Source organism: Oncorhynchus gorbuscha, linkage group LG24 (genome assembly GCF_021184085.1).
Source record: "Oncorhynchus gorbuscha isolate QuinsamMale2020 ecotype Even-year linkage group LG24, OgorEven_v1.0, whole genome shotgun sequence".
Lineage (NCBI taxonomy): Eukaryota > Metazoa > Chordata > Actinopteri > Salmoniformes > Salmonidae > Oncorhynchus > Oncorhynchus gorbuscha.
In genome coordinates, this window is record NC_060196.1 from 18,302,552 (window position 1) to 18,326,253 (window position 23,702).

Below are 23,702 nucleotides of genomic sequence, written 5' to 3' on the forward strand. Positions count from 1 at the left end.
ATTAATATCCATCCATAAATGTTTTTCTTGTCATCCCAGACTCAGTGGACTCCATGTCGTACCGCATCTCGTCGGGCGACCCCCACGGTCTGTTCTCTGTCCACTCCAGTTCGGGCCTGATCAGTACCAGCCATCCGCTGGACCACGAGTCCCAGCCCTATGCCCTCCTGGTGCTCCAGTGCCATGCGGGCACCGCCTCGCCTGTCTACAGCAGCACCCAGGTCAACGTCACCATCGCTGACATCAACGACAACGCGCCTGTTTTCCCTAAAATGGCAGACACCGTTGCCGTGTCCCAAAATACGCCTCCCGGAACGGTTCTGTTCATTGCCCATGCCCACGACGCAGACAGTGGCGCAAACGGGAGGGTGCGGTATTTCCTGTCACGTGGTAGTGCTAGGGGGAGTGTGCCATTTTATGTGGATGCCGACCAGGGTACAGTGTACTTAAACCAAAGCTTTTCTCGGGACCCTCGACCAAAGTACACCTTCGAAATACTGGCGAAGGACATGGGCGAACCTTCGCTCACCGCCACGCTGATGCTCACGGTCAACGTGGCACGCAGTGCCACTGAAGACACCCTGGCCTTCGAGACACTAGTCTACCAGGTGGAAATGGGCGAGGGCACCCAGATAGACACCCGGGTCATCCAGGTGAGGGCGCATCAAAGCCGAGGAAGCAGCAGCCACCAACAGGGGTCCAACCCCAATCCAGTCCTCTCCTACTCCCTGGAGCCTGACCCAGACTTTCCCCCTCCACCTCTCCGAGTCCACCCCGCGAGTGGGTGGCTCTTTCTCTCCCAAAACCTTGACTACGAAACAGAGCCCATGTTTCGCTTCAAAGTCCTCGCAACTGTTCAAGACGAAACAACACTAGCTATGGCTAACACCACCGCTACAACCAATGTTATCGTGCTTGTCCTAGATGAGAATGACAATGCACCAGTGTTCACCAGCCTGGCCTACTTCTTCACGGTCCAAGAGGGACCTTCGCCCCAGGGCCTGGTAGGGACGGTGCAGGCGGTGGACCGAGACTCCAGGAAGAACGCGCAGCTGTCCTATATCCTGCTGTCGGACGGGAAACACTTCCGCATTAACACCAAAACAGGTAAGAGGCCCTTTCCAAAGACTTGTGCATACTTCCTTTCATCCCGTCATTGAAGTAATCCCTGATCTGACATGACTGGATGTGTTAAAACTATGAAGTGGGACCTTTGCTTTCACCAATCCATTTGTGATTTATTTCTCCTAGGAATGGAGCAAGTAAGGATTCATTTTAGCAGCATTTCAAACTGGGCAGAGTGATCATAGATCATGTTTAAGCCTATGATAGAAGAGGCATTAAATGGTAGTTTCCAGTCAAGTTGAAGGAGTAGCCTGCCATGGTGGTCCGGGCTGTCTAGTATGGTGCCCTCGACCACTAATACATTGATTTCACCTCAAATACACAGCTATATTCTCAGGTCTGATTGGATTTTTTTATTCAACTAGGCAAGTCAGTTTAGAACAAATTCTTATTTACAATGACTGCCCCCCCCCCCCTAAATGGCATATATGATAAGATTGTTTTCCCACAATAACAGTTTGGGCTAGCTAGAGGCACATGGTTTTCAGTAAAGTAATGGTGAAACCAGGGCAGTGGCAAAGCTGTGCTTTGATTTTTTTTCTATGGCGCAAGGTAGGCAAATCATTATTATAATTGATAGTTTATGACTTTGGAAAAGGTAGCTGGTTCAAAATGAGTCTGTTACCGGCTATTTGGCCGATGACCAGCGCTTACGGAAAACACTGATTTTAAAGCTGAAATCAGTAATGGTTCAATTGCCACATCTGTTTGCAATATTACAACAGAAATTACTTCAGTCAACTATTGCGGATTCCAGCTTTAAGAATCTCATACAAGATTGCAGATACTTATATTTCCCTATGCTTACCCTATCTTTGGTAATGGGGTTGCAGGTAGCCTAGCGGTTAATGCCTAATAGTTAGAGCATAGGCGCTAGTAACTGAAAGGTTGCTAGTTCAAATCCCAAGACAACCAGGTGAATAATCTGTCAATGTGCCTTTGAGCAAGGGACTTAACCCTAATTGCTCTAGGATCGCCGTTGATTATGTCAAAAAGACAAATTTCCAATTCACACATTCATATTAATACACATTTGTACATGTAAAATAGGACAAATATAAGCACCCACCAAAATAATTATTTCTAACACTAATGCTTTCTCACTCTCTTGCCCATCCTGCTCTCCCAGGGGAGATAATCAACTGGGTGTCTCTGGACCGGGAGCAGCACGCTGGGCACACCCTGAAGGTGATGGTGACGGACCAGGGCCAGCCCCGCCTCAATGCCACTGCCACCGTTCACATCCTGGTCACCGACATCAATGACAACCCACCCCAGTTCACCCACCTGCCCGCCTCCGGCAAGGAGCTCAACGTCCAGGTAGAGAGAGACACACACATTTTCACCAGGCAGCATGTCACATGAGCTGAAACAAGTAACACTTAAAATCATACTTTCTAACTAATATTATTAGATTATAAATGACTGTGATAACCAGATGATGATGATGATTATGATGATGATTATTATATTATTATTCATTTGTACAAGTTAACTGCAAATGAATTAACAACTGACGGAAATTATAATTTTGAAATGTGATAAAGAAAAGTTACTATATCGTTTCTGTGAAGTCACGTGTATTAACTCAAAATATTCAACTTGACTGCATGTCCATCGGTATAGTATTTTAGAATGACCCACTATTATGAATGCTATTAATTATGCATGCAGTAGCATGTACATGTTTTTAGTAACACTTGTTTTGTTCATTCGTTCTCTTGTTGGTGTTCATTTAGGTTTGGGCAGGTCTGCCCACAGGCTCATTGGTGACCACCATGTTTGCCAAAGACCTCGATGCAGGAGAAAATGCAACAGTCAGGTTCTCTCTCACCACAGGTAATGTTTTCAAATCTTAACACAGAATTGTTTTCCAGAAACTTTACAGAGACGTCCTCTCGCTGTCAACTGCATTTATTTTCAGCAAACTTTTTTTTGTGTGTGAATTTGACCCCTTTTTCTCCCCAAATTCGTGGTATCCAATTGTTTAGTAGCTACTATCTTGTCTCATCGCTACAACTCCCGTACGGGCTCGGGAAACTTAACGTGTAAATATTTGTATGATCATAACAAGATTCAACAACTGAGACACAAACTGCACAAGTTCCACAGACATGTGACTAACATAAATGGAATAATGTGTTCCTGAACAAAGCGGGGGTCAAAATCAAACGTAACAGTCAGTATCTGGTGTGGCCACCAGCTGCATTAAGTACTGCGGTGCATCTCCTCCTCATGGACTGCACCAGATTTGCCAGTTCTTGCTGTGAGATGTTACCCCACTCTTCCACCAAGGCAACTGCAAGTTCCCAGATTTTTCTGGGGGGAATGGCCATAGCCCTCACCCTCTGATACAACAGGTCCCAGACGTGCTCAATGGATTTGAGATCCGGGCTCTTCGCTGGCCATGGCAGAACACTAACATTCCTGTCTTGCAGGAAATCACGCACAGAACGAGCAGTATGGCTGGTGGCAATGTCATGCTGGAGGGTAATGTCAGGATGAGCCTGCAGGAAGGGTACCACATGAGGGAGGAGGATGTCTTCTCTGTAACGCACAGCGTTGATTGCCTGCAATGACAACAAGCTCAGTCCGATGATGCTGTGACACACTGCCTCAGACCGTGATGGACCCTCCACCTCCAAATTGATCCCGCTCCAGAGTACAGGCCTCGTTGTAATGCTCAATCCTACGACGATAAACACAAATCCGACCATCACCCCTGGTGAGACAAAACCGTGACTCGTCAGTGAAGAGCACTTTTTGCCAGCCCTGTCTGGTCCAGCGATGGTGGGTTTGTGCCCATAGGCGACGTTGTTGCCGGTGGTGTCTGGTGAGGACCTGCCTTACAACAGGCCTACAAGCCCTCAGTCCAGCCTCTCTCAGCCTATTGCAGACAGTCTGAGCACCGATGGAAGGATTCAGCGTTCCTGGTGTAACTCGGGCAGTTGTTGCCATCCTGTACCTGTCGCGCAGGTGTCCTGTTCAGATGTACCGATCCTGTTCAGGTGTTGTTGCATGTGGTCTGCCACTGCGAGGATGATCTGCTGTCCGTCCTGTCTCCCTGTAGTGCTGTCTTATGCGTCTCACAGTACGGACATTGCAATTTATTGCACTGGCCACATCTGCAGTCCTCATGTCTCCTTGCATCATGCACGTTCACACAGATTAGCAGGGACCCTGGACATCTTTCTTTTGGTGTTTTTCAGAGTCATTAGAAAGGCCTTTTTAGTGTCCAAAGTTTTCATAACTGTGACCTTACTTGCCTACCGTCTGTAAGCTGTTAGTGTCTTAGCAACTGTTCCAGAGGTGCATGTTCATTAATTGTTTATGTTTCATTGAACAAGCATGGGAAACAGTGTTTAAACCCTTTACAATGAATATCTGTGAAGTTATTTGGATTTTTACGAATTATCTTTGAAAGACAGGTTCCGAGTTTATTTTAATTAGTCTTACTCGGATACCGTACCAGACTTAAAGGGACAGTTCATCAGAAAGTTAAGATTTAGGTTAGTTCAGGCCCTTTAGGGTTAATGTTTTTAGAGCTCAAAGTTGGTGTTATGTTGCCATCATTCCAGGCCATTGTGTTGATCCAGCTATACCCATCAATCCAAAATAAGGAAGGTGAGCACCACATCATTTTTATCTGTCTGTATGATGTGTATTTTTCCTCTCCTCTTTCTTTTTTCGGTCTCTTTCTCAGATGAGGAACGGGGCCACTTTGAGATAGACAGTCAGAGCGGAGACATACGGAGCACGGAGCTATTCACCCAGAACGCCAAGTCCCAATACACCCTGACAGTGGTTGCCACCGACAATGGAGCTGTCCCCCTAGAGGAGACAGCCGTCATTCACCTCCAGGTGCCCTGACATTCCTTTTGCATAATGGGATTGATATTGGCCCAGTTCTCACGGAGTACTACTATGACATGCCTCTATGTTTGTAATTTACCTTTACCAGTTGCACTTGTCCAGGCTATCATGCAATTAAGATGCATTATCTTATAATATGTTATAGACAACTGATGATTACTGTGGATGGTTTGGAATTCTAGTGTAATTACTATAATTTAGTAGCATTTGTAACATGATTTGCGCTACTTGAGTCTGCATTGGCAATTAGACATTTAATGGTTTGAATTGAAGTTGAATTCAACCCATTTCCAGGTTCAAGCTGCAGAGAAACAACACGGCGGCACCCACCCCCAAAGTGTGCGACACTTCTCCGTGAGGGAGGACACCAAACCCGGCACTGTCATCGGCTCCGTCCACCTCTCCCCATCCCCAATAACCAATGGCAGGCTGCGTTACTCCATCGCAGAGGGCGACGGGGTCCTTCACTTCGGCCTGGACAGCTCGTCCGGAGACCTGTACCTCAACCAGCCGCTGGACTATGAGTCTACATCACGCTACTTTCTTGTTGTACATGGCGAGGACGCCACCAGACCAGGGACGAACGTAACTGCATTTGTGAGCGTAGCGGTGGAGGACGTGAACGACCACGTGCCCTGGTTCCCCTGCGAGGTGATCACGTTGGGTTTGCTGGAGGACGTAGAAGTCGGAACGCGTGTGATCGCCTTCAATGCCAAAGATGGTGACGGGAGCCTGGTCAACAGCGGCCTGCGTTACTCATTGGCCTTTGATCCTGAGCTGGGCAGGTCAGGAGGGTCATCGTTGTCCTCCACAACATCATCATTTCCTTTCCGCATCCACCCACTCACCGGCACTCTCACCACGACAACTCCCCTGGACCGCGAGAGGACCGTGAGCTTCACGTTCATGGTCACCGCCACTGACCAGGCAGCAAGGGCGGTCGACCGCAAGTTCGCGACTGTGAACGCTCAGGTGTTCCTGCTGGACGTGAATGACAACCGTCCGGTGTTTGTCTCCCAGGACACGGTCCTCGTGATGGAGGATGCAGAGGTGGGGAGCCTGGTGCATCGTGTGGTGGGTGTGGATGATGACGTCGGTGAAAGCGGCCAGGTCACCTATTGTCTTGTCTCTGGGAACAAGGAAGGGCTCTTTATTTTGGAGGAGAAAACAGGTATGCTCTTGGTAGATTTTCGATGAATGACTAAAGTATGATTCTGGAAAATGTATGAGGAATCATTTACCTCACTACAGTCGTTCCGTAGTTTAATTTCCAGGCGAAGCACAAAGGCCCCCAAAGCAAAGCATCCAGGTAGTCTAATGAATCACACTAAATTCTTCTGCTGCTCTGTTGTTCTCTACATACTTTAGTCTGAGACTGCCATCAATGAATTTGTTTGTGGTGACAAGGGACATTGTACAAAAATTCCTCAGAGATTAAATTGTCTCCAACCAATCAGAGTATCAAAGCCAATGATGAATTTTTGAACCACTGCTTTACCCCTGTGTCTGGCTCTGGTCTGACCAACCGAATTGGTGATTGGACCAATCATATGGTGCTGAATGTGTTTGCATTTGGTGAAGCGATACTCCGATCCAAACTCATTGCAAAGAATAAAACCAATTTCCTTGGGCGTAGTGTTTGCATAGAGCAAGGAGTCTGGGTAGCCAGGCAAACATCCAGATCCTCTGACATCAAAAATGGTCAAATAAATCCCTGATCTAAGAATCACTTTGCATCCTAAACAACTGCTCATTATTTGATCATGGCTCGATTCTGCGCCTTGCCTTGCTCTAACTGATCCCTTCAGACACACTGAATCTTTTTAGGGGTAGCAGCACTAGGTAGTGGCCCGTCCTATCAATACAATGGCAGGGGAACACTGCCACAGTACATCAGTCTCAACTCGCCTCTTCTCCCCCCGTAGGTCTGCTGTACCTAGCATCCCCTCTGGACTACGAGCTCCAGACCTCCCACTCCCTGACCATCCAGGCCTCGGACCAGGGGCTTCCCTCCCTCTCCTCTATCCAGACCCTGATGCTGGAGGTAGGGGATGTGAACGACCAGCCTCCTCTGTTCCAGCAGGACGTCTACACAGCCAGCGTTGCCGAGAACAGAGAGCCTGGGGAGAGCGTGGTCACGGTGTCCGCCACAGACAAGGACTCCAGTACGTAGCACTCTGGATACTGTTATTTTTTTCAAATTGTGTTTCATTGTTCAGTTCAGATGGAGAATACAGAGCAGAAAAACAAGTTGCACAGTTTTCTCTCCATTTGCAGTGCTTCAATTATTTATTGGAGATATTGTTCTGCACTAGCTAGCGCATCATCTCAAAGGAAGAAGTAAGCTTTTTCAGGGCCAAAATGGTCTATAGGGAAGGAGCCTCATGTTTCTGTAGCATAAGGCAGTTTGGTGTAGAAGTACACCCCCTGGAGATCACAAGGCCTTACCTACCCCCTTTACCCCCAATCCATCTCCTTAATGCGTCGTGCCAAACTGAGGCATTAGGTCCCATTTTTAGAGTTTTTATGAATCGACCCATGATCAAACCCCCAACCTAATTCTCTAGATAACCTAGAGCCCACATCACTCATTGTAGACAAACCCATCCACAGTTTAGTTTTACACAGTGGTCACATTACAGTATGTTAGTTTAGCCTCTAGGTGGCAGCATCGGCATATGAATTCTGCTTTGAGAGACCTTATGCGACTCTTCTCCTTGAGGGAGGACACCAAACCCCGCACTGTCATCAGCTCTGTCCACCTCTCCCCATCCCCAACAACCAATGGCTGAGTTGTGCTGAGACAGATCCATCCTGCGATTTAGTGGTCAACAAATACTGCTGATTATCCTTTCTAACCCAAAATCCTGACCATAAAATTGCATTTGATAATATAACCAAGTTGGCTATGGTTTGGATTTCGGTTTGGGACAATTTTTTTTATACTCGAATTTGATTCTTATGTTGCTCTCTCAAACTGTTCACTGTCCTAAATTATTTTTGATATGACATACTGTATCTACAGCAGAAAAGACACAGCAATCTCAAATGTTTCCATAAGCTATCTCAAATAAGTATCAAGTAGGTGCAACTATGTGGTAACCTTGTTCCCTGAAAAGCCACACAAGTCTACCATAAACCCCCCCATTTTCCCTTTCACCCCCTGTCCATACATGGTTCATGTCAATCACCAGTATATCACACTGACAGGGGCACCATTAACTGACAATCCTCCTCAATCTGTGAGTTTTCAGTAGAGCCCTAGAGGCCTGACAGGTCAAGAATTTCTACTTCTCTGTTGGTCCCATTCCATTTGGGTTGCTTCCCAAATGGCACTCTGTCCTCTACATAATGCCCTATGGGCCCTGGTCAAAAGTAGTGCACTACATAGGGAACATGGTGCTATTTGGGATGCATCCTTTGGGTTTGATTGAAATTGAGGGAGAGCCGCAGTGCGCTCCCCTCATCTTGTCTTCTGTTTTCTCTCTGCACAGGCTAGTTCAAGCATACATCCCACCGAATTACACTCACGACCCAACTTAATCACGTTCGCACATCCACACGTTGGCCCTTGTTTATTGGAACACTTTTCCCTGCAGTAGCCCGCCGTCCCCCAAATCACGTTTCTTAATTGCTCTCCCAAATATTGAAAGTTGAGGAGGAAGGTGAAGCAAGGGAGGGTGTGTGCTCTTTTTAAACACCAAGGAGGTGTGTGTCTGTGTCTCAGCGTGTGTCCATGTGGGTGTATGTGTGCAAGAGACATTCTTTGGGGTGAGAACAGTCTCTAAGAAAAGCAAGCAGACCGAAAGCCCCCGCTCCTCCAGGAGATGTGAAAGGTCCCACCGACGATGAGTCCATAATCCCAACCATCTGTGCTAATAGGCCTTGAGTGTTCATCTGTCTCCTCCAATCACCTCTCTCCGGAGTGGCCTGAATCTGTGGCGTGCCTCAATGGCCGCTCTCTCTCCATCTGTCTCACAATTAAATTGAGGAAAGTTGTATTTTATACTTATTTATTTTTGGCAGCCGTCATACCGCTAAGGAAGGAGACTCGTTCTGTCTCCTAGAGATGAACGTACTTTGGTGCGAAAAGTTAAAATCAATCCCAGAACAACAGCAAAAGGACCTTGTGAAGATGCTGGAGGAAACGGGTACAAAAGTATCTATATCCACAGTAAAACTAGTCCTATATCGACATAACCTCAAAGGACACTCTCAGCAAGGAAGAAGCCACTGCTCCAAAACCACCATGTAAAAGCCAGACTACGGTTTGCAACTGCACATGGGGACAAAGATTGCACTTTTTGGAGAAATGTCCTCTGTGCTGATGGAATAAAAATATTACTTTTTGGCCATAATGACCATCGTTACATTTGGAGGAAGAAGGGGGAGGATTGCAAGCCGAAGAACACCATCCCAACTGTGAAGCACGGGGGTGGAAGTATCATGTTGTGGGGGTGCTTTGCTGCAGGAAGGACTGGTGCACTTCACATCATGAGGACGGAAAATTATGTGGATATATTGAAGCAACATCTCCAGACATTAATCAGGAAGTTAACGCTTGGTCACAATGGGTCTTCCAAATGTTCAATGTCCCCAAGCATACCTCTAAAGTTGTGGCAAAATGTTTTAAGGCCAACAAAATTAAGGTATTTTAGTGGCCATTACAAAGCCCTGACCTCAATCCCATAGAACATTTTTGGAGAGAACTGAAAAAGTGTGTGCGAGCAAGGAGGCCTACAAACCTGACTCAAACCTGACTCAGTTACACCAGCTCTGTCAGGCCAACATTCCCCCAACTTATTGTGGGGAGCTTGTGGAAGTCTACCTGAAATGTTTGACCCAGGTTAAACAATTTAAAGGCAATACTACCAAATACTACTTGAGTTTATGTAAGCTTCTGACCCACTGGGAATGTGATGAAAGAAATAAAGGCTGAAATAAATCATTCTCTCTCCTATTATTTTGACATTTCACATTGTTAAAATAAAGTGGTGATCCTAACTGACCAAGACGGACATTTTACTAGGATTAAATGTCCTAGTAAAATGTAAATGGAATTGTGAAACTGAGTTTAAATGTATTTGGCTAAGGTGTATGTAAACCTCCGAGTTCAACTGTGCCCATCTTATATTTTTTGGCAATAAAAGTAATAACGTAGTAGTTTTATTGGTGGAAAATACAAAATAATACTTTATTTTCTCCCCGAGTTTACAATCTTTTACTGACATTTTGCGTGACTGTTTTTCTTGTTTCTCTTCACTTTGTTGTACAATTTATAGTATTGCAGAAATATGTGATGTTTTTCAATGTGTTCCCACAAGTATTTTTTTAAATATATCTCAATGTCAACAGTGAAGAGGCGACTCCGGGATGCTGGCCTTCTATGCAGAGTTCCTCTGTCCAGTGTCTTTTGCCCATGTTAATCATTTATTTTTATTGGCCAGTCTGAGAGATGGCTTTTTCTTTGCAACTCGGCCAAGAAGTCCAGAATCTCACAGTCTCCTCTTCACTGTTGACGTTGAGACTGATGTTTTGCGGGTACATTTTAATGAAGCTGCCAGTTGAGGACTTGTGAGGAGTCTGTTTCTCAAACTAGACACTCTAATGTACTTGTCCTCAGTTGTGCACCGGGGCCTCCCACTCCTCTTTCTATTCTGGTTAGAGACAGTTTGCGCTGTTCTGTGAAGGAAGTAGTACACAGCATTGTACCAGATCTTCAGTTTCTTGGCAATTTCTCATGGAATAGCCTTCATTTCTCAGAACAAGAATAGACTGACGAGTTTCAGAAGGCCAGTTTTATTAATTTAATCAGGACAACAGTTTTCAGCTGTGCTAACAGCATTTCAAAAGGGTTTTCTAATGATCAATTAGCCTTCTAAAATTATCAATTTGAATGAGCTAACACAAAGTGACATTGGAACACAGGAGTGATGGTTGCTGTTAATGGGCTTCTGTACGCCTATGTAGATATTCGGTATATAATCTGCTGTTTCCAGCTACAGTAGTCATTTACAACATTAACAATGTCTACACTGTATTTCTGATCAATTTGATATTTTAATGGACAATTTTTTAAATTTTCTTTAAAAAACAAGGACATTTAAGTGCCCCCGAACTTTTGTGTGTGATTACTGTACAAAACAGTCCACTGTAATCACCGGGGCCACTAGACAGGGAAGATAATATACCCCACAGTCACCCCTGACAATTAGTGGTTGAGTTATATTTGTCCCGTGAAAGTGTGTGGTGATGTGAACCACATGCGAAGACCTGCTCTGGCTGGTGCCTGATGGGGCTGCTCTACCACCTGACCTCTGTCGGGAGGGCGGAGGGCTATAACTAGATCAGGGACATCAGTCTGTATCTGTTTGGTACTCTACTAGCAGCACTTTCCCTACTGCCACCTCTCCCTGTTCTTCCTCGAAACCACCAATCTGGGTTGTGTTCATTAGGGCACGCCGTAGCAAAACGTTTTGCAATGGAAAACAAGTGTTTCCTATTGGACATGTACCTATCTGTTTTAGGGGGGAGGCGAGTGAGATGATTGGGGGGGGGGGGGGGGCGTGTTCAAGGTTGTTGTGCATGGGTGATCCACTTGCATTGAATCATGCCACAGCACTTGGTGGGGCTCATGTGAAGGTTAGCTAAATATTTTCATTCGTTTTTTTTTCTCCTTTATTTAAGTGACAGATCATATCTCGAGGTGATTTACCCCTGTTAGCACTGGTTTCAATCTGGGAATCAGATAAGGCCCCTTGTCCCAAACGCCTCTTTCTCTCCAGACGGGCCCCTAAACATGGCACCGTATTCCCTGCCATTTGGGACGCGTACATGGGCTGACCTAACGAGATGCTAAATGGCGACATCAGAGCCGAATGTTTATTAATGCGCCCCTAAACTTCAAGTGTGAGTATGTCCCAAATGGCGTAGTGCACTTCATTGGACCTATTTTGTATATAGTGCACTACTTTTGGTCTGGTCAAAAGTAGCGTGCTATAAAGGGAATAGGATGCCGTTTAGGACACAACCCAAGATGTCTAAAAAGGAGCCAAGTGGAATTTGCTCGGTTATCATCCATCATATTGCCAGAAGAAAAAAGTAGTTCATTGGTTTTGATGGAAAGCATGAGTGAATGTTGGTGGGAAATGTTGGAGGCTGGAGCGCTAGACTAGCCGTAGCAAGGTTTGTTAATATTGAAATGGATGGTTTTTATGCGCATACCTGCCATTTATTGAACAATGTCCTATTTATTACATGTTCCTTGTTTTGAATGCCTTTGATTCAAACCATGAGCTGGACGGATGGTGCCATGGCTACGTGCCCTCAACCTTCATACTGTTTTCGTGTGTGTGCCAGACCAGAGTTCAAATAATGTTTTCTTTCAAATAGTTCATTTCTGCTTGATTGAGCTTGTGTGACACAATGGAACCAGAAGTCCAAACCCTGCCTATCTGGCACTCAAGGCAGGCTCAAGCAAACACTGGAAGTATTTGTAATATTGTATTATTTTCTGTACCATGCATCTGATATTGATGTGAACAGTACTCTACCTGTAATCAACACTGTCCATCTCTCTACCACAGAAGAGAATGCTGCGGTGTGGTACAGCCTGTTGGCCGGGCCGGGCTACGACTTCTTCTCCATCGACCCCCATTCTGGAGAGCTGAGTACCACCTCCCAACTGGACAGGGAGCTGCACCAGCACTTCACCCTCAGAGGTTCTACACATTACACACAGCAACTCATTACTGTTAAATGTGCAGTTTGTCACTTTCATTTCAGGTAGCAGTGACATCCTCTGTACTTTTTTGTAAATGGCAGCATTGAGTCAATCTTGAATGATTATTTTTGTGTGTGTGCGCGGACTGGCTTGTGGTTGGTTCATTGAGGCTCTGGAAAAGTTGAAGATGCACTGCACCTTTCAACAACTGTTGAATTACCATGAAAGTTACAGTATTTCTGTGGTTCTAACAGTCATAGTGCATTTTGTAAGTCAATCAATGCTCATCTCAATTACACGCACTCGCACGTATATCAGTAACAAATAATTAGTCACACTCAATTTAGTTGGTCGATATTTAACTAATTGTTTCTCTGCAGTGAGAAAGTTCCACCTGAAGACTGTAATAAGGGTGGATTGCAGTTCAGCGATGTCCAGAGTTGGGGTGGCGGGGGGGAATATCAGCTAGAGTGGAATTGTAGCACCATTTTCAAATCAAATTGTATTTGTCATATGTGCTGAATACAACAGGTGTAGACCTTACAGTCAAATGCACACTTACAATGCAGTTTAAGGAAAATATGTCTCTTATAGTATTTACTAAAATAAACTGAAGTAAAATAACAAATAATTAAAGAGCCAAAATAAAATCACAGTAATGAGGCTCTATACAGGGGGAGCTGGTGCAGAGTCAATGTAATTAAAGAGCCAAAATAAAATCACAGTAATGAGGCTCTATACAGGGGGAGCTGGTGCAGAGTCAATGTAATTAAAGAGCCAAAATAAAATCACAGTAATGAGGCTCTATACAGGGGGAGCTGGTGCAGAGTCAATGTAATTAAAGAGCCAAAATAAAATCACAGTAATGAGGCTGTATAAAGTTTGAACACCTACTCATTCCAGGGTTTTTTCTTTATGTTTTACTCTTTTCTACATTGTAGAATAATAGTGAAGACATCAAAACTATATGAAATAACACATGTGGAATCATGTAATAACCAAAAAAGTGTCAAACAAATCAAAATATATAATATTCTTCAAAGTTACCACCCTTTGTCTTGATGACAGCTTTGTACTCTTGGCATGCATTTTGATTCGTTAAAAATAAATTGGTTTACTACATGATTCCATATGTGTTATTTCATTGCTTTGATGTCTGCACTATTATTCTATAATGTAGAACATAGTAAAAATAATAAACACTTGATTGAGTAGGTGTTCAAACTTTTGACTGGTACTGTACGTCCCCGATTATCTCTGTCTCTTCATGCAAATGACGAGGATTTTTGGCCCTTGTCTGGTGCCTGAAGTGAATCCTTTGCATCCAACTCACTAATATTTAAAAGCCCCACCATGCGATACGTGGAGACAGTTATCCCATACGGCAGTCCTCTCTCATTTAGGGCACCTCTCAGCTTGTCACATCTGTTTCCACCATAGGGCTTAATAAAATATCTAGAATCCCCCCCCCTCTTGCTCCTTCTCTCTCCCCCTCTTTATTGCTTTCTCTTTCTCCCATTCTCTCTTTCTCCTGCTCACTCCTTCCTCGCTCTCTTGAGCTGTCCCTCTCTCGCGATTTGCTCACTCTCGCCTCTGCTCTCTCGCCCTCTTTCAATCTCTTTTTTGTTGTTGTATGGTTCACAGCCAGAGTCATAAATAACTCGGTCTACCCACTTTTTGAAAGCAACATTATTCACCAGATTTGATTTATCTTGAGGCTAGACGTTACAAGGGTACGTCCAAAATGGTACCTGATTCCCTACATGGTGCACTGCTTATAGGGAATAGGGTGCTATTTAAGACTCTCAGCTTTGTTGCTAGACTCATGTTCCACGGACTGTTTCATGCCTTGGACTAGGGTATTTTTCGTGTGCTCCCCCAGCCTCCCCCTCTTTAAAAGAATACAATTACATCCAAAATATGCAATAATATTTTGTGATAAACTGCTTTCAGATGTGCACATGACGATATTTGTACAGTCTGGAGGGAGTTTGAACAATTAAAATCTAAGGAAATATAATCACAGGAAAGCCGTGATTTGAAGTCGTGCCAGAATCGACCCGGTGATTATTGTGAAATACCAAGAGACGTCGGGCCAATTTTCCACTGGTACGGTCAGATTAAAACAAGGGGGAAAATAAACCCTGAAAAAAAAATCTGTTTCATATCAGCATTTTGGGGGGAGGAGGGGTGGGTGGGCAGTAGAACATGTTGGTACAATGTAGAGAGAAGCTGTGAAAGAGGTACGTCTTCAGTTATGACTTTCAAAGGACAGTTTATTTTGCTAAGTTGTTGGTCTGTTAAATCTGAAGGATACAAAACGTAGAACTCATGAAATAAAGAAAATCTGTGAAGGAGCCGCTGTTTGTTCATGCCGATGTTTGTGGGGGAAAAAAGAGCATTCGACTGAAGTGGTGAAAACCACAAAGTGGATCCCTTGCTCCCACCTTTCCAGATGTTAGTTCAGCTATCACATCAAGGAGGGGTGGCACACTTGCGTTTTTATTCTATTCTCACTAGTACTATCTATTCATAAAACCGCGGCTATTCTCGAGCAATGCTTTACTTGCAGTGATCGTGATATATGGCCGTCTTACCTACTTTTGTCAAATGCACTGATTGCATATCACTCTGGATAAGTCTCCAAAATGCAAAATGACACAAATTTAATGAAGAAAGTTTGAACATTATTCAAACAAAGTATTTCAGAAATTCCTATTTAAAATCATTGTTCCCGTATGATTCTGGGAATCTTCCAACTGGGATTTCTGGAAAATCTAGGAATTTTGCAACCCTATTCAAACAGGACCTAAACTATCACCCTCTCCCTAAACCCTCACCTTCCTCTCCCTGTTGTCCCTCTGCATCATCTCCCTCGTCCCCCTCACCAGTCCAGGCTCGGGACAGCGGCGTCCAGCCCCTCTCCAGCACATCCACGGTGCTATGCTCTGTGCTGGACGACAACGACAATGTCCCCGAGTTCATGCAGGCCTCCTTTCAGCTCAGCCTGCCAGAGAACCTGCCCCCCGGGGTCATCCACACATCCCAGGCCTCGGACCCAGACCACGGAGCCAACGGCACCATCACCTACGCCATACAGGGTGAGATTCCTAAATGGAGCACCTCAGTGTTTCAGTGGAAAATTACTTTGTGGTTTCAACAAGATTTAATCTAACCGGAGTGTATTGACTTATCCCTCCAGGCGAGGACTACGGCGGGCGTTTCACCATCCACGCCACCACGGGCGCCGTCAGCACCATGCGGGCCCTCGACCGGGAGGAGCGGCCCAGCTACACCCTCTGCATCCAGGCCAGCGACGGCGGCCAACCCTCCCCCCTCAGCTCCTCCACCCAGCTCCTGGTGCTCCTGCTAGACCAGAACGACAACAGTCCGTCGTTTCACCGCAAGAGTTATCGCGCTTCCTTGGCTGAGGGGCTCCCCGCAGGGGCCGAAGTGCTGCGTCTGGAGGCCCGAGACCCGGACCAGGGTCCCAACGGCGAGGTGACATTCTCTCTGGCCGAGGACACCCTGGGGGCCTTCTCGGTAGAGCCCACCACGGGGGTAATTCGGACCACCCGGCCCTTGGACAGGGAGAGCCATGCTCAGTACACCTTCAGGGCCGTGGCCACCGACGGCTGCGCCAGAGGTCCACGGAGCTCCGCCACCGCGGTTACCGTGCAGGTGGAGGACGCCAACGACAATGCGCCCGTCTGCACAGAGAACCCCATTGTCGGCTGGGTCACCGTGGAGACGATCCCAAAAAAGATTGTCGCCACGGTGACGGCAGTGGACGGTGACCGTGGTGAGAACGGGACTGTGTGGTTTAGCTTGGTGGAAAACAACCCTTTTTTCACCATCAACGGTAAATCGGGAGACATACGATTGAATGGTTCCATTAGTCAGAGTTTCTTGGGTGCTAACCTGCAGGTGTTGGCTGCAGACCAGGGGAGGCCAGCTCTCACCTCTACCTGCCTGGTCATTATTCACGTGAAGGGAGAGGACGAGCCACTGCACTTCACTGAGACGCTCTACGAAGCAGTTGTGGTGGAAAACAGTAAAACTGGTACGGAAGAACTGCTCTAATATCAGTATATGAACAATTATTCAAGACAAGTGCATTGATATGTACCAGATCTGGTTTCAACTAATATTTGTTTTCTATCATATATATGTTTGATTGAACTTGGCTGCTGCAATGGAGCCAATTGAATAGTCCTAAAAGTTGGATCCCAGCCCGTCTGGCTCTCTAGTCAGGCTCAATCAAACACTTTAGTCTGCTCTGTATGTTCTATACTTTATCCAAACTATTTACTGGCCTCACACCATCTATCAAACCCTTTGAGTTCAGGTTAGGGCTAAAAGCCATTGAGAGTTATCTTTTTTCCATCTCTTCTCCTTTCACCTTCAGGCGTGTGGGTGGGAAACGTGGTGGCTCACGACCAGACCGACGACAGACGGCGAATCGAGTACAGCATTTTCAACGGCAACGAGAACAGCGCCTTCGCCATCAACCGACACACGGGTATGAACCTTTCCAATACTAAACTATATCTCTCATGTGGTCCAGTGGTTAGTGCCACCATCCCCGGCACACATATACCAGAGTCAGAATGTGTTTAAATCCAACTTTTTGATTCACAATCTCTCCTACCTTGTTTGTCTCTTCACTGTCCTAATCTTCAATAAGTACATTTAAAACCCTGAAATAACTTGTTCTCCTCACCAGAACACTTCTCTGAGGCTGGAATCATAGACATAGATTAGGCTCCAGTGTGCTTGTTGGCATAAGCCAGTTAAGATTCTTCCATTAGTTGCCTGCAGCAGGAACTTAAAACCATGCTTGTCTTTTCTTCCTTGTTCGTTTTTCAGGTAATTTTTTTGACTCCAGGGACACACCAGAGCCAGAACCTCCGCCTATCCCTGCATACATCTGTCTAGTTTTCTGTATCTCCATCCAGGCTAATAACCCTGGCATTCCAGACTCCTCAGATCCCTTTCCCAAACAAGACTTTACTCCCTTTTCTTCCAATTAGCGCGACTAGCCTCTCAATCCCTTTGGACCATCGCTCGCTCTCTCGCGCACGATCGTTAATTTCCACGTAACACATTGGGGGCGATGAACAAAGGAAGGAACTGAAGAGGGCGGGGAGACCGTTGGGCAATGCGAGCTTGGACGAGGGAGCGTGAATAGTGTGTAAAAACACGAGTAAATCAGCTCAAAGTGACTTATTTCAGAAATCTATTCCCACGCACAAAGAGACATGATCGTATACAAGGTTTGAAATAGAAATAATAGTTTTAGACAAACATATCTGTTTGCAGTCTACAAATATTTTTGGCCCCCCGACCATCTGCTCAAGAAACAAATCGGCCCGCGGCTGAATCTAGTTGATGATTCCTGCACTATAGTTTCCAGCCCCTACTGGATTGTCTGTAGATGCCTAGCCTGCTTGCTTGTGTAAACAACGTCACGCTGCTTAGTGTGTACCACTTCCTCCTGATTTGGACCATACCTGGCACAAACTTGGGACCTCTGCCTCACACATGACTCTCCTCCCTCAAGCATCTTAGCCGATCGCGCCACCTCAAAAGCTAGCTAATGAGGCTACACAAGCGGGACACTCAAGGCTGTGGCGTATGTGTCTCACATCCCCATGTGCTACACTAGCACGCACATGAGGGCGACGCTAGAGTGGCTATCCAAATTATTGTGTGGAAATCCCCTTTTAGGATTATTGAAGGCATCGTCTACTACAGCAGTCAAGAGGTTGTTTTCCCATATCCCCCCTGTTCCGAGAACTGGACTTGTATCCCAAATGGAACCCTATTCCCTATGTAGTGCACTACTTTTGACTAGGGCCCATAGGGCTCTGTTCAAACACAGTACACTATATAGGGAATAGTGCGTCTTGCGGGACGCATACACAGGCTTTGCTGTGGATTATGGACTGCTTGCCTTAGCCAGCATGGATTCATTATGGCCCAAACTCTCCCTGAGCCCCTATATACGCAGCGTGGCTGAAGTGGAACGGGTGGGGGGGAACATCAAAGTCCAGATTACATTCTTGTTTGGATACTCAGAGGAATCCAGTTGTTAATGGAATGTGTACATATGTTTTGAATGCACAACTGCAAAACATGGATGCAACATGGTGCTAGAATAGGCTCATGCGCAACGTAACTCCCTGTGAATTCTATGAACTTTTTATCGTACATCCATCATACAATCTTTCTCATTTGCGCTCACGCTCTCCATCTCTTCTCCCACTTTCCTGTCTCTCTTTCTGTTCGTTCGCTCGCTAAATCCCTCTATTTCTCGCTTTCTTTGTCTTTCCACCCCTCTCCCAGGTGACATCACAGTGTGGGACCAGGCCAGTCTAGACTACGAGGCCAACCGGAGGGTCCACCTGGTGGTGCTGGCTGACGGCGGCCCCATGCGCACAGCCCACTGCCGGGTCACCGTCATGCTGCAGGACGTCAACGACAATGCGCCGGCCTTTGAGCAAGGCCACTACCGCACGGCCGTGTGGGAAGGCCAGGTACACAACACCTACGTCATGCAGGTATGGATTGGAGGCCAGCCAATCGAGTTGTTACTGTGTCATTTTGAGCTAAGGTAGAAACATAATTTGTCGTTACCAATCAGTTTCTTTTGAGCTATGTTCCTCTCTAGGTTTCTTCCATCTCGGGTGTTTTTCCTGGGCACTGGGCTCTTGCTTTTGCTTTAATTGATTGATTGAAACATGGCTGTAAAAAAAAAAAAGCATTACAATCCATTTCAAATAGCAAATGCATAACATTATTGTGTATTTTTTTTAAAGTGCTGTGTGGCCTGTAACAGTCTGAACTGACTCTTGCAAATGTTATTTTTATATTTGCAAATGTGCCATGCTTACGCTGGGTATTGGCTATGAAGAAATAGGCTTCCTAACTCTATAATGCCTTTCTTCCTGTTGTAGGTGTTTGCCTCTGATGCGGACAGCGGTGTGAATGGTCAGATTGATTACTCCATCTTGTCTGGTAACCAAAACGAGGCGTTCATCATCGACTCTGTGCGCGGGATCCTTGCCACCAACACTGTTCTAGACCGGGAAATCACTTCCTCTTACAAGTACACTAGCTTACATGACACTTTACACTACTATTAGAGTTGTCACTTGCTATGGTAATGTATTGTGAGTTGTGTGTATCTAATCCTACATGCTAGACAAAAGATTGCAGTGCCCCTTGAACGGGGTATGGTAGTAGGTTTCAGGCACACCGGTCTGTGTCAAGAACTGCAATGGTGCTGGTTTTTCATGCTCAACAGTTTCCTGTGTGTATCAAGAATGTTCCACCACCCAAAGGACATCCAGCCAACTTGACATAACTGTGGGAAGCATTGGCGTCAACATGGGCCAGCCTCCCTGTGGATTGCTTTCAACACCTTGTAGAGTCCATGGCCTGACGAATTGAGGTTGTTCTGAGGTCAAAAGGGGGTTCAGTGTTTTTCTATACTGAACAAAAATCTAAATGCAACAATTTCAACAATTTTACTGAGTTACAGTTCATAAGGAAATCAGTCAATTTAAATAAATTCATTAGGCCCTAATCTATGGGTTCCACATGCCTGGGCAGGGGCACAGCCATTTGTGGGACTGGGGGGCCATAGGCCCAGCCACTTGGGAGCCAGGCCCAGTCAATAATAATTAGTTTTTCACCACAAAAGGGCTTTCTTTATTACAGACAGAAATACTCCTCAGTTTCATCAGCTGTCCGGGTGGCTGGTCTTAGACGATCCCGTGGTTAAAGAAGCTAAATGTGTAGGTCCTGGGCTGGCTTGGTTACACATGGTCTGCGGTTGTGAGGCCGGTTGGATGTACTGCCATAGTCTCTAAAACAACGTTGGAGGCGGCAAATGGTAGAGAAATTAGCATTAAATTCTCTGGCAACAGCTCTGGTGGATATTCCTGCAGTCACCATGCCAATTGCACGCTCCCTCAAAACATTAGACATCTGTGGCATTGTGTTGTGTGACCAAACTGCATGTTTTAGTGGCCTTTTGTTCCCAGCACAATGTGCACATGTGTAATGATCGTGCTGTTTAATCAGCTTCTTGATATGCCACACCTGTCAGGTGGATGGATTATCTTGGCAAAGGAGAAATGCTCATTAGCAGAGAAGTAAACACATTTGTGCCCAAAATTGGAGAGAAATAAGCTTTTTGTGCAAATGGAACATTTCTGTGGTCTTTTATTTCAGCTCTTGAAACATGGGACGAACACTTTGCATGTTGCGTTTTATATATATTTTTCAGTATATACAGTACATGTCTATGGATCTCTATGTCTTCTACCTACACTGGCTAGTTGGAGTCCTAGTAATGTAATGGTGTGCATTTCCTTGTGGTGTTGTTTTCCCAGGTTGGTACTGCAGGCGTCAGACAGAGGTAGCCCTCCCCTTAGCAGCATCACCACCGTCCGGGTCCAGGTGGTGGACATCAACGACAACAGTCCCGCTATTCCCCCCATGGAGCCTGTGGTCATGGCAGAGAGTAAGACACCAACCCTCTCAAATGGCACCCTTTTCCTTTTACAGTACACTACTTTTGACCAGGGCTAATGGGGTAACCATTTTCGGTCTACATTTTCTAATCAGATTTCTTTTTTAAAGTGTTTATTTATTTAAAGCATCTTCACAGTAGGCCCAGATTTGGTAGCTGGCGCTGAAAGGATGAAGTCCCTCGTTGTAACAGTTCCACAGGCTGTTGTGCCTGAGGCAAAGCTCTATCCTTATGCCACTGTCCTGAAGGAGTGAAGATCACTTCCTGAAACAAATTGCTTGGGAGACAAGCCCACCCAATGAGCAAAATTAGTTGAAATCGGTACATCCAAACAAAATCTGTATTTTCAATGTCTTTCCAATGTATTTTGCTCATAGGGCAGTCCCCAGCCCCTCACTGACACACTGATTCGGCTAACCAAAGTTTTTATGATTAGTTGAATCAGGTGTTATAGCAGAAGATTTTATTGATTGACAGAGATTTCCAAGAGTATTGTTAACTTAAGATCATGTTTCGGTTTAATGTGTAATACTAAATACCTGTAGAGATGAAGTAGGACCTGTACACACAATTGCTCTTCGGCTCAGGCCAGGTCAGTACCCCCTAACAAGTTGTGTGCGTTTGACTATATAGACTATTTGGTACTAAATACTTCTTACACTGTTATCTTGTTGGTCACCAGACCTCCCAGCGGGCTACATGGTGACCCAGGTAAGCGCCAACGATGTGGACCTCAGCTCCACCGTGACCTTCAGTTTTTTGGACAATGCCAGCACTGCCGGGAGCTTTGCCATTGACCGCTACACGGGCGTGGTGACCTTGACACAGATGCTTGACCATGAGGAAGAGACGACGCACAGGCTGGTGGTGTGGGCCTCGGACTCCCTCCACCAGACCACGGCAGAGGTCCTGGTTCAAGTGCTGGATGTAAACGACAACGTGCCAGTCTTCTCACAGGACTCCTACCAGGTAGCTAGAACTGCAATCGATTTTGTATTTCACTAATGATGCATTACAAGACACAGTTATAGTTATGGAACACAAATCCCTCAACACACACACACACACACACACACACACACACACACACACACACACACACACACACACACACACACACACACACACACACACACACACACACACACACACACACACACACACACACACACACATCTACTTAGTGGTGAGCCTTTCCACATTAGTAAAACATGATTATTTAGGAGGCAGAAATGAAGTCGTTTAACATGTTAACATGACTGACTCACTGAGAGGATGAGGTGATTTGTGAATGTCAAGTTGGACAATGTCTGATCTATCCATTTGACACCATTGTACTCCCTCAGTGATGTCTTGTGACTCCAAGTTCTCCTTGAGTCCTTAATGAGATGTTTATAAATGCATGTAATTCTTCCTGGCAATTGACATGAGATGTTTGTTTGTTTGTTTGTTTGTTTGCACCATCAGGTGAAGTTGCCAGAACTGTCTCCTGCCAACATGTTGATCCTGACTGTGGCGGCCATGGACCGAGACTCTGGGCTTAACGGCAAACTCGGCTACAGACTCCTCTCGTCACCTCTACACGGCTTCTACATACACCCAGACAACGGTAAGCACTATTAGATTAACCAATTAGATTCAAATTAAATTAATAGCTTTCATCAGAATTAGCCAGATATAGTCAATTTGCCTGTTCTAATTACAAAATATATTTACTTTAGTGTTTTTATTGAAGAGAGAAATTATGACCGAGATTGGAGGGAGAATGTGTCATTTGTGAAGAATGTGTAGGCCGGATATCATCCAATGCCGACGTGTACATACAGTATGCGTACCAGAGACTATGGCCCTAACCGCTGTACCATCCAGTCCATTCTAAAACAATTTGAATCAAATTGAAAGGTAACAATGGAAGAACTTATTTAGGCACAAAGTCTCTAAAGTGCAAACTCTTGGCAGAGGCCTCGTGAAAATGTTTTTAATGGACCCAGGACCATTATCCCAATCATACCCAGAGTCCAAGGACGAGTCAGTCAGAAATTCCAAGGCTGAATCTATATAGCTGCTGCTAGGTCTTGAAGAAATAGGCCTAATCCTCCCGCGATGCTACAAAATGTGCTTCTCTTAATTCCTACGATTGACTGTCAAAATGTAGTAGGAGAAGAAAAGTTACCGCCACATGCTTTCCAAGGTTCACGTCTTAAGACTGTCTGGTAGCCCAGTTTTCATATTAATCTTTTATATTCCCTTGTTTAAAATCACATTTTTCTGGCGCGACTCGCTTATTTTACACATGTTGGCCAAGAAATGGGGGTTTGCGCCAACAGTAAGTATATGCCCAGTTCTGCATGGTTCTACACATCAAGGGTTATTCAGAGTATTCACACTGTCAGTAGCATCAGTTTCTCCATCCATCCTTTCTCTTTTTACGGGCTTGGA

General features: G+C 45.4%; 1 protein-coding gene across 1 annotated transcript in view; it reads left to right on the forward strand.

Moving 5' to 3' along the window:
• Positions 1-23,702, forward strand: part of dchs2 (dachsous cadherin-related 2) — a 52,385-nt gene that overhangs the window by 23,893 nt on the left and 4,790 nt on the right. Inside the window, exons 5-19 of the mRNA XM_046326457.1 lie at positions 40-1,107; positions 2,255-2,445; positions 2,865-2,964; positions 4,829-4,986; positions 5,293-6,169; positions 6,924-7,163; positions 12,585-12,719; positions 15,613-15,822; positions 15,924-16,784; positions 17,130-17,243; positions 19,070-19,284; positions 19,681-19,832; positions 21,124-21,254; positions 21,946-22,232; positions 22,731-22,872. Coding sequence (XP_046182413.1) covers positions 40-1,107; positions 2,255-2,445; positions 2,865-2,964; positions 4,829-4,986; positions 5,293-6,169; positions 6,924-7,163; positions 12,585-12,719; positions 15,613-15,822; positions 15,924-16,784; positions 17,130-17,243; positions 19,070-19,284; positions 19,681-19,832; positions 21,124-21,254; positions 21,946-22,232; positions 22,731-22,872 — 4,881 coding nt within the window. The remainder of the gene's footprint in view (positions 1-39; positions 1,108-2,254; positions 2,446-2,864; positions 2,965-4,828; positions 4,987-5,292; positions 6,170-6,923; positions 7,164-12,584; positions 12,720-15,612; positions 15,823-15,923; positions 16,785-17,129; positions 17,244-19,069; positions 19,285-19,680; positions 19,833-21,123; positions 21,255-21,945; positions 22,233-22,730; positions 22,873-23,702) is intronic.